Here is an 11,553-nt window from a genome sequence, read left to right as displayed (position 1 = left end):
AGCGCAGTTCTGTGATCCCGAATCAAAATGGAAATTATTGGATCTTCCTGACTATGTGTCAAAAATGTTCACAGGGACGGATAAGCCGATTTTAATAAATTTGTTGATTAAAATAGAAGGTATTAGGGTCTCACATATTGCAATTGAATTGAAACTGTCTTGTAGTGTAAAGATGCCAGAAATGGAAAAAAATATTCAAAACTGATCTCAAAATTATTCCAATTTCTTGGCTATGTTAGTTGATGCACATACCTACCAACTTCGACTATATCGGACGTCGATTTCTGGTTTTTAAAGTACCGGAATCAACGATAAAAAAATTCAATTGAAAATCACATCGATTTATCATATAAACCTTAATGAGAAAGGTATCATTACACCACTAGGTGGATGAAAATAGGTTTTTTATTTTAGTTATGTGCAAAGTCTAAAGCGTCGCGTTATTTTTTTGGATTTCTGACAATCAGAGCCGGGATAATGACAGCAGTGAAGCACCTCTATTTTTATATTTGTTTCTGTTAATCTATGTACCTCTGAAAATACTCCGTGATGGCTTTAAAAATTTTAGAAAATATTTTTTAAATGTATTTCAAACAGATATGGAACATAATTGTTTTCATGTGTTTTTTTTCAATAAAAAAATCCTCAAAAGCATTTGAAAACGACCGTCACACTAGAGTACTCCCCTCCATACATTTAAGAAGGGAACACGAAGCCCGGTCAATTGAATTTGAATTGAAACTGTCTTGTTGGCCGGGCATGGTACAAATAGGTATATATTGAGTGTTGTTATGATAAGTGTTAAACCAATTCCATGAATTTATATCAGTTCCAATATTCGGGTTCGAAAATCAGATCTAATATTTAGTTTCAGAATCCAAATCTAAAATTCATATCCTGAATTTTGAAGTTGAAAGAAATATAAATTAATAAACTAAATTCAATTTCAAAGTCTAGTCAAAAACCATTTCCAGATTGCAGAATTAGGATTCAGTTTCGGAGTCTTAGTTTTAATTACTGAATCTGAAACCTGGAACTAAATTATAAACCTGAAGTTAAGTCCTGCTGCAGAGAGAAGGCACGAAAAAGGCAAGCAAGCGTGAGAAGTTTCCCTCATTGTTTCCAAAAAAATGAGAAATCCTAATTTTCGTAGTTATTTAGGGTTATGGCATGGCATGACATGGAGAAAGAATTATGCTGTTGCGGTTAGTATAACTCAAGATATCGATTAAGTTCTGCCCATTCTTCCACAGGATTAATTATTAAAAGGTGCCCCATAGTACAGTGAGTCGTATTCACATAAAAAATTCTTCGTAATATTTATTCAATACTAACATATATGTATATTTTTATATATAGTCATTAAACATTAATGTTTGTACACATTGCTTCAATGCTTGTAGTTGTTATTTCGTCGTATAGCACAACAAAGTAATATAGTAAACACTAAAGCGAGTATTTCAACACCTACAATACTTGCACATGCTATATAAAATGTGTTTATATTGGTTTTTATTTCATTGATCAGTTTTTCCATGCAACCCTAGAATGATAAAAAGGACTATAGTTTGATACAGAATGAAACGAACTATTGATTTACCTCAGAATAAATAACTGGACTAGCAATCGAAGTAAATACTCCAGTAATACGAACGGCATCACATTCATCAACTGATATTCCTTCGACGCAACATGTTTCTGGGACTTTGTATGCAACGTTCAACTTCGAAATCGCAATGTTGATGAAAGTAGAGCGGTCAACTTTATTATACACGCTACTTTGCCAATCATTTGGACCTTCCGCGCCACAGCAATGAAACTGCAAAATGTAACATGTTAAAATATTATTTGGCATAAAAAATATTAGAAATCGATACTTGTGCATTCAGATGTTTTGTCAATTAAAAATTTGAAACTAGCCGCATACGATTTTGCTGTCATCATTTTGATGCTTTGCAGATGAATTTGCATCATCTATCTACCCAGGTATTGAAAAACGAGATTCTGTAGACAATGCACTGAGCACAGTGGTCTGAATCGTAAAATTAGCGAGACAGAAATATGTTCGCTATTAAATTTTTTTTTTGTAGTTTGTGTCTTCACAACAGTTTTTTTTATATTCAACTGGCGATGTAAAAGATTATTAGAGTGGTCCATGTTTAGATTTAAATCTGAATTCTGGCTTTCTTAATGGAATTCAAGAATTATTGCACTTCACAGCAAAGTTGGAGGAAATTTTACTTTGAGCAACTTTGCAGAAAAAGCAATTGTCCTACCTCTTCATTTGTTCGAGTTATATCAATTTATCAATCAATTATTGATCAATTAATCAATTTATCAATGGCTCTCAAAAAATCTCGTTTTTGTTCTATCTTTTTTTGTGAACAGTTTTAGGAGAATCGACTTCCTAAGATTTTTTTTGCATAAATACGTTTGTTTCATAGGCAATATACATAAGTTTTTCTTCGCCGCAGCATCCACAATACATTTCGAATGGCATATTAGTTTGTCGGAATTCATTAGTTAATCTAAACACTGTTTTTATCAAGTGATTTACTATTGTAAATTACATTAAATAAACGGGTCTAAATAAAAACTTATAAAACTTACATTAAATAAAAAACATTTATTTTGTACATGATCTTATAACTATTTCAGGTTTGTTTCGTATCAGTTCACCATTTTTATTCAATATAAGATAGCTGGGTATTGCTTGAACTCGTGGAAGAATAAGGAGCCCAACATAAAATAAAAATTAAATTGGGACTCCAATGGACTTAACGAAATGATAGAAAAGTTTAATGTATGGAAGGTCACGACGATAGTCTACCTTAGGATCTGACATCACGATACTCCACGCATGTCCAAACGACATGATCAATATCGCGTTAACCTTCGCCACAATCACAATGATTCAGAACAAATTGGCTCAAATGGCACGTTCCCCTTGGTAATTGGAGATTTGTGCCTGAACATACCAAAACCAACAGTCTCTTCAATTCTTGATCCGTCCATGTAAAACATTTTCTCACAGTCAATATGCCTGAACTTACTTGAAAATATGTTTGGGAATTCGATCGAGGTGATCCACCTGCATCGGCCAGAAATAGACAAAAACACGTTTTCGTTCTGCACGTCAGAAAAGACATTGCACTCCGTTGCAAAACAAAAAGTGTTCTGTAAGTAGCAGAAATTTTACGTCTGCTTATCGGTTCAAATTGAACTGCCGAGTTTAGCACTAAGCAGTACAATTTTAACTCAACTTGAACTGCTTAGTGCTAAAAACTGGAGGTGGAGTCCTAGTCGCCTGTCGCTCTGAAATCAAATCACGCCAGCTATTTACACTGAACTGCAACTGTGTTGAGCAAATTTGTGTTGCTATCAGTTTCAAGAATTACACACTTTACCTCTGCGTGATGTACTTACCGCCTGCTCGTGTCAATGATTCTGTTCTAATCGATCAACACTTAAGTCTTATAACGGCACAAGTATCCTTGAACGCTAGGATTTTTGTGATCGGTGATTTCAACATTTTTCATATCAAGTGGACTCCCTGTTCCTCTAGACACTTGTACCCTGATTCAACAAGCTAGTCGTTATCTTCTACAGCTTTAAAATTATGGGATGACTACAACACAGCCGGTTTAGTCCAAATTAAATGGCGTTTATAATAGCAATGGACGCCTGCTGGATTTTTTCGTCAGTGAAGAACTTTCTGCCTCGATTACACTAACGGAAGCTTCAGCAACATTTGCTAAAATTTGTAACCATCATCCACCGCTTCAAATATATATATATCCGTGACCAACCACATCGCTGAATCAACATACTACAACTTTAAAAAAGGAGACTACACCGCTATGAGTAATTTTTCTCATCTTTAGATTGGAACTCTATATTATTCAATGAATGCAACTCAGCTGCAGTAACTTGGACTCATGTTATGTTATACTCCATGGATCAGTTCATACCAAAAAAGATACCTCGTAAAGCAATCCACCCACCATGGTCTAATTCTATCTTGGAAAACTATAAAAGTGCTAAGCGACCTGCCTTGAAGAAGTTGTCCAAATATCCTTCGCTACATCTCAGATTGCACTATTCGCGTTTAAACTACCGTTATAAACGTCTAAATAAGACTCTCTACCATAACTACCAACAGTGCATCCAGAGAAGTCTTAGAACGAACCCGAAAAGCTTCTGGAGTTACGTCAACGAACAACGTAAAGAAACGGGCTTTCCAACTCAAATGTCACTTGATGGGAGTTCAAGCATCAACACCTCTTGAAATTTGTGATTTGTTTCGTAAGTATTTTAGCAGTGTTTTTTGGAACGAAATTTTAACTGCCGATCAAATTCATGAAGCGATCGGTGACGTTCCTCTGCGTACTTCCTTTGGCTCTCATCCAATTATTACGTTCACTGAAGTTAGCAAAGCGTGCTCCAAGCTTAAGTCATCATTCAGTGCTGGTCCTGATGGGATTCCATCTATATTACTAAAAAGATGTTCAAATGTATTTTGATTCCACTATCGATACTGTTTAATAGCTCTTTGAAAGCAGGACATTTTCCGGCCGCATGGAAAAAATCATATCAAATTATCGTGGAATAGCGACGTTATGCGCAGTATCCAAATAATTCGAACTAATCGTTTTGGACTTCATCACACATAATTGCTCAAACTATATATCTGAAAGGCAACACGGTTTTATGCCGAAACGTTCTACCACTACAAATCACGTATCTTACACTTCATTTATTATTAATTCTCTGCAAGCGCGACTGCAAGTAGATGCTATATATACTGATTTTTCAGCTGCTTTCGACAAGATCAATCACCGGATCACAATTGCGAAACTTAGTAGACTTGGATTCAATGGACCTTTTCTTAATTGGCTGTGCTCATATTTAACTGATCGCGACATGTCAGTGAAAATAGGAGATTGCACTACGTCTCCATTTACTGTCAGTTCCGGAGTTCCTCAAGGCAGTCATCTTTGACCGTTCATATTCCTACTCTACTTGAACGATTTAAATATTTTGCTCAAATCCACGAAGTTATCGTATGCTGATGATTTTGAACTCTTTCACTTTATCAAAACCGTCGAAGACGCCAGATTTCAAACCTTAACCGCCGGGCAGCACCCCTTACGCATGTCCGATTTAGCTCAAATTTTGCATGAGGACATTTTTCGAGGTGCTTCAACTTTTGAGCACTAGCGCTTTACGAAATTAGAGGTGATCCCAAAATATCTGGAACCAAAAGTCACAACCATTTGATCTTCGAACTTGATCAATGGCCCGACAGTAGCTTTCAAACCAGCCCAAGTTTGTTAAAATCGGTTCAGCCATCTCTGAGAAAATTGAGCGCGTAAAAATACAACGCGTTTTGTCGGTTACGTCACTTATACAATCATATCTCCGGAACCAAAAGTCATAGCCATTTGATCTTCGAACTTGATCAATGGCCCGACAGTAGCTTTCAAACGAGCCCAAGTTTGTTAAAATCGGTTCAGCCATCTCTGAGAAAATTGAGCGCGCTCAAATATCTTCGAAAAGTGCACACACATACACACACAGACATTTTTCGATCTCGTCGAACTGAGCCGAATGGTATATAACACTATGGGTCTCCGAGGCTCCGTTCGAAAGTCCTTTCTATAGAGAAAGGCAAAACATACAGGGTCCGGCACTCGAAGTGTAACCAACTTCAGACCGCTCGCGCAGCTGACGCACGGGTGTCAGCTCTCTAGAAATTTGCTCTTGACTTGAGAGAGCGAAGGAGTTGCTTCGTTTGGCCGAAAGCGGTCAATTTCCGAACATTGTATCTTCTGACGAGAAAATTTTTCCAATTGATCAATTCGTAAACTCTCAAAACGATAGAGTTTACTTGACCGACCGTTCATACGAGAATTTGAGTCATCGATTGGCCAGCAGGAAGCAGCACCAGCAACAGATAATGGTTTGGGCCGCTGTAACCGCAGATGGGCGCTCTCCAATCGTTTTCATCGAGCCTGGCGTCAAGGTAAATGCGACATATTATCGGGAAAGTATTCTGGAGGTTGCTTTGAAGCCGTGGGCAGACAAACATTTCGGTGGCAGACCATGGACGTTTCAGCAGGACTCGGCACCGTCTCACAAAGCTCGAGTGAACCAAGAATGGCTGAAAAACAACGTTCCGAACTTCATCACGTCCACACAATGGCTCTCGAATTCACCAGATGCGAATCCAATGGATTATTCTCTTTGGGCCATTTTGAAGAGCAAAGTCCGAACTAAAAGATACACCAGTCTCGAGGCGCTGAAAAAAGTTATTGTCCGCGAGTGGGCCTAAATACCTGCAAGTCACATTCGGCAGCTTGCGATTCGTTTTTTGACCGTCCCAAGGCCATAGTCAAGGCAAAAGTGAATTGATTCTGAATTTTGTATTATCTTTACACATTTTGTACTTTGAATAAGGTAAAAGTAATTTTCCAAACTGAATTTATGGCCTTTTTAATTGGTTACACTTCGAGTGCCGGACCCTGTATATTGCCTCGAAGCATTATATTGTGGTTTGGTCCGTTCTACACTAGTATATGCAGCTGTTGTTTGGTCACCCTCGATGTCGACTCTTCCTATCTTTGTGAAGCAAAATTCTCAAAGCGTAGGATTGGTCACCCTTTATAAGCCACTAAAGCCTCTCCTGAATGTGTGCATACAAGTTCTCGCAGAGCCTATTTGACCAGTTGTGCAGTGCACGAGGTGCACATGAGGACGAGAGGTCATTGCTAACAACATATACGATATTCTTTCAGAGTTGGGTTTTGGCGAGAGAACAAAATCCCTCTAGAATTCTTAAAATATACGCTTGTCACTTTGGAAAAACAACAACAATCTATGCCTCCAGTGACTGATATGATCTAAATTTGATTTTCCTATCATCGACACTGAACAGGCTCTTCCGAACTCTGAAAAACCAGCTGTCAAAGAAGGCAATCAAATACTCCTTGCAAACGGTGGATAAAATGAAAGTCGACAGCTTTGTCGATTTTGTGAATCCTATTGAAATCAATACCAAAATTATAAAACAAGTATTGTTACAATTTGACATTACTGAGACAAATTTAGGTAAAATTAGGGAAATTATTGGCTGGCAACTAAAACCACGGCTCTTAAAAAAATATCCTGATGTTACTTTTACCATTATGCATATTTATTCTGAAATTTGAAAAAAAAAAACACTAGAAAAGTTATTACGTGCAAATGACAGTTCCTCTTTCTTTCGATTATTGCGGTCCTATAGGCAGTCATTCTATCTTACACTTTGCATAGAATAACGACTGAAATTATCAACTTTCGATTTGCTTTAAAAAAAATGTTGGAAAATACAGGAATACGCCGTAATAATTGAAAGAGAAAATAAACAAAGAGAAACTGTCATTTGCACTTGGAATCTTTTCTAATATTTGTCGAGATTTAATAGAAATCCTGCAGAAGCATCCAAATTATATTTATCTTTCATTATGAGCATTCATTGTGCTGTTATTGATGGCAACTAAGAAAGCTCTTATTGATTTAAAATTTCTGAGGTGTTGGCTCCATTTTCAATGGATTGTGCACCATTGAACCTGTGAGGGACAATAAGAAGTTTCAAAACTTGTACAGAACTCCTAGTTCAAATACAAAATGGCCTTCATCTTTTCATTTGTTGTATCAGGAAAATCATGATGCTGAAAATCGTTACTAAGATTGGGACTAGTAAATTTTTCCCGGATTTGCACTAAAATTCCCGGTCACTTGCCATCCTGATATATAATTTCGATACCTGATACCTCCTACAAACGACAGGTTTACAGGCAGGGGTTTGCGACTAGTAGAGGAAGTCTTTATATTCCGATCTATTCAGACTACCCATGCTTGCAGGTTGTTAACACGACCATTCCAATATGTGAAAATATGTACATATGTACACATTGGAGTGAGTGCACTCACAGCGTTGTCACATATGGTACTGCAGTCGGTACGTGCCGTGACATGCTTAAAGGCTGATGGCTGCCAAGCAGCCAGGCGAATGGTGATTGGTGATAAACACGTATTCGCTGATAGAGCTCACACGGGTTGACTGATACCTAGATAGATACAGTAGGTCTGGTTTTATAACATTTCCCCGAAAACCATTCTCCAGAACATAAAAAACCGAAGCTTTTTGCCCAGAAAGTATTAATCTCCAGAAATACAAACTCTAGAAAGTAAGAAAATCCAGAAAAAAAATCCCAGAATGTACCAAAGTCCAGAAAACCATACACTCGAAGGCATTAGTCGCTAAAACAGTATTATTGGTATAATATCGTTTGGCATGATGGTTATTTGGCATAATAGTTATTTGGCATAAAAGATCAACATGCTGCTTAATAGAATTTGTATTAATTTACTGCGATTTTGAAAGGTCTAATGCGGCTACGCCTCATCGTTTTTAATGACCTGCTGTCCGACCTCGCTGCCGCTCGTTCGGACTTAACTGAGGGATAGCCCCTAGCTTTGGGTAATCCGGGCAAACGCACGCAACTAGACAGAGGTGATTTCTGCGGGGGCGCTGCCCCCCCGCAGTGGCCGGCGCTTCCGACGGCGGGTCGCCGGCGCACTCGCGGCCTTCGGCCGTCTCGACCTGAATCATCTATGACGAACAGAATATTGTGTAAGCATTAAATAAAATAATTATATAAAATGGTATTGTGCTATTTACTACCCTTCATCACTAGACCGAATTAACGACGAAAGGTTAGCTTGCTACTATAAGCTATATGCAGAAACAAATACCCAATTTAAAGCTATGTTTGAATTTAAATAAATATAGCTAAATGATTTCATACCCGTTAAATAATTTGATTATTTTTTATCGAACTCGTTATTTTCAGAACCCTCCTTTTCAGACTAACAAAGCTTGAAATAAGCATAGTTGTCTTGGAAATTACAGTTAATGAGTATTTACGAAATTATCGCGAAAATTATTTTCGTTGTACTGGTTCATTCTAGTCAGGCGCGTACCCAGAAAAAAATTTCGGGGTGTGGGCTAAATCGGACACTTTTTAGAAATTGAAAAAAAACATCCATTAAAATTGGGTTTTTATTGAAATCAATTCTACCGCGTCATCTCCAAGCGCGTTTACAAAGTCAATCTATGAATTGAATTATTAGCAGGTTGATAAGATATTTAAGCTGTCCAGTTTAACAACGTGTCCGGTCTAACCCCTGTATCCCCTAATAATTTCTTAATTTTCGGAGGGGGGGGTTTAATTTCCCCCCCCATGTATACGCGCCTGATTTTAGTAAATGCTTTTCTGGTGAAAGATCTGTTCCTATATTGTTTCTGTATCATTTTCCATTATGGGGAAACAGTTTCTAGGTATTTGCTTCTTCTGGGAGATGATATTCTGGGGAATGATACATTCTGTTGTATGTCTTTCTACTAATTGATACCTTCGTGACTATGGTTTTCTGGAGAATGGTACATTCTAGGGAAAATACTTCGTGGCTTTCTTTTCTGGGAAATGGTTTTCGAGAGATTGTCGTACAACCAGTAGGTCTATGTTTCTGAAAATCAGTCGCGTTTCACTTCACCGAAAGAAAATCGATTGACAAGTGAAATCAATATCATGGTCAACTAATGTGACTGATATTTCACTATGACTGATTTTCAGTATAGAGGTTCGATTTTTTTCACAAGACGGTGCTACGATTTCTTCCTTTGGGGCCATGTGAAAGATAAGGTCAACGCCAAAAGCCCAGACTCAAGACCTCGAATATGGAGTTCGTGAAGCTGTTGAAGACGCACAGCAAAAACTTTGCGATTTGTTGTTGAAAAATGTTATGAAAAGGATATGGTCTTGTAACCGTAACCGTGGTGATCATTTGACTGTTATTGTTTCCATTATTAATAACATCCCGATCAATAGAGCATATCAGAATTCTATCAAAATTATATATGATCTAAATATTTATGTCTTGTTATGTTATAAATATGATTCCAAATCAGGAATTTGAGAACGTTCTTTTGTAATTCTTACTTAAATTGTAAAATTTTTATTCAAATATTGTAAAGTTTTTATTCAAATATTAATTTTAAAATGAAAACAAATATTTTTCAACATGATTTCACGCTTTTACTGTTTCGAACAAAGGAAGGCAAAAGCTTTAAAACTCGACTAATAAATATTGGAAAAAGTGATATAGCATTCGACTCAGCTCATTGAACCCGCAATGTTTCCTAAGAGATGATTTTTACAAGCTTGGAGTCAAATGAATGCTTGACTTCTTTAACTTTATCGGTGACCGATTTTTGGTTCCGAAAATACAGAATGATAAGTGTTAAATTTTCTAAAACGTCTTCAAAAGTGACGGTGCAATAAACGAAAAACAAACTCTAAACTGAGCTCAAAACCAAAATCCAAACTAAGCTCAATACTTTTTCGATTTATAGGTCATTTAGTTGCAGGTTGAAAATAGCGACTTCAGTTTTACTGGACCCCGGATGTACTGGAAATAGAGGAAAAAAAAATCTAAAAAAATACTCGTATCGATTTATCTTTAGTTCTTGCTGTACTACTACTACTGTACTATTATAGTATGTTGATCTGATGATTTTTAAGTAGTTATGGTGGGTCTATGATATGATTGCTAATATTACATTGGAAAATGTTCACTGGCGGCGCTGATTATATCATCTTGGCCCAAAAGTAAACTAAAGTAATATCGAATCACTTTCACAATTTTTGGATCCAACACCTGTAAAATACCCTTGATTTGAAATTAGAAATTTTAAATGTTGAGTTTAACGCAACCGACCCGTATTATGAGACCTTCCATTTGAATCATTTTGTGTTAGTCAATCTAGGTAGATATCAGACAATCAAACCGGAATGAAAGTTCAATTCCGATTAATTTTTAACATTACTTGCAACATTCTGGAAGCGGATATCGCAAACTATTGTGACTAATGGGCAATTGGTTGATCATCAATCATAAAAACTTGCCAATCGAATCGATGTTATATCTTCTTCTTTGCACTGTCTTTTCAACGAACTTTTATTCTAATCTAAATTTACGAAAATCGATTCAGCGATCGCCGAGAAAATTAAGTGCACATTTTAATCCAATATGCCCGCCAATTGACATACATACACGTACAGACAATTCACTACTTCAATTGAACGAGCAAACTGATTCGAATGTTATTTGAAAGTCTTGGTGCAAAGCAGAGAAACCGGAAAAACTATCACTCATTAGTTAATTTCCTCAGATTCTCTAAGGTAGTAAGAAATTTGTTTCACTGAATTTAGTCATTTCCGTTCATTTACAACTATTGTTGAGCACCAAAAAAGCTTGCTCATGGTTTTAAAATAGCCCCTTTGTCATTCATAAGCCGGTTGGAAGGAAACGACGAAAGAGGTGGGGAGCGATAGATTATTTTTGTAGCGATAGAGACTTACACCAGTCATTTTATGAGGCCAATATATACTGCCATCCTCAGTTGGTTCTCTTGTCCTAATGCAATCGTAGCGTATGTTTGCAATT

The 11,553-nt window shown here is 36.9% G+C and overlaps 1 protein-coding gene across 11 annotated transcripts in view; it reads right to left on the bottom strand.

Annotated features, from left to right (window-relative positions):
* Positions 1-1,319: 1,319 nt before the first annotated feature.
* The window catches only part of LOC131440674 (CD81 antigen-like), a 42,480-nt gene continuing 32,246 nt past the window's right edge, over positions 1,320-11,553 (bottom strand). For 10 of the 11 annotated variants that reach the window (XM_058612168.1, XM_058612163.1, XM_058612169.1 and 7 more), the window contains 2 exons: positions 1,601-1,819; positions 1,320-1,543 (listed from right to left, as the gene is read on the bottom strand). In XM_058612168.1, the coding sequence (XP_058468151.1) occupies positions 1,391-1,543; positions 1,601-1,819 (372 nt within the window). In that variant the 3' untranslated portion in view covers positions 1,320-1,390. Of the gene's footprint in view, positions 1,544-1,600; positions 1,820-10,155; positions 10,516-11,553 lie in introns of those variants that run through there. The other variant, XM_058612170.1, reaches the window with a different exon arrangement.

Source organism: Malaya genurostris, chromosome 1 (assembly GCF_030247185.1).
Source record: "Malaya genurostris strain Urasoe2022 chromosome 1, Malgen_1.1, whole genome shotgun sequence".
NCBI classification, from domain to species: domain Eukaryota; kingdom Metazoa; phylum Arthropoda; class Insecta; order Diptera; family Culicidae; genus Malaya; species Malaya genurostris.
This window is presented reverse-complemented; position numbering and strand designations above follow the sequence as displayed.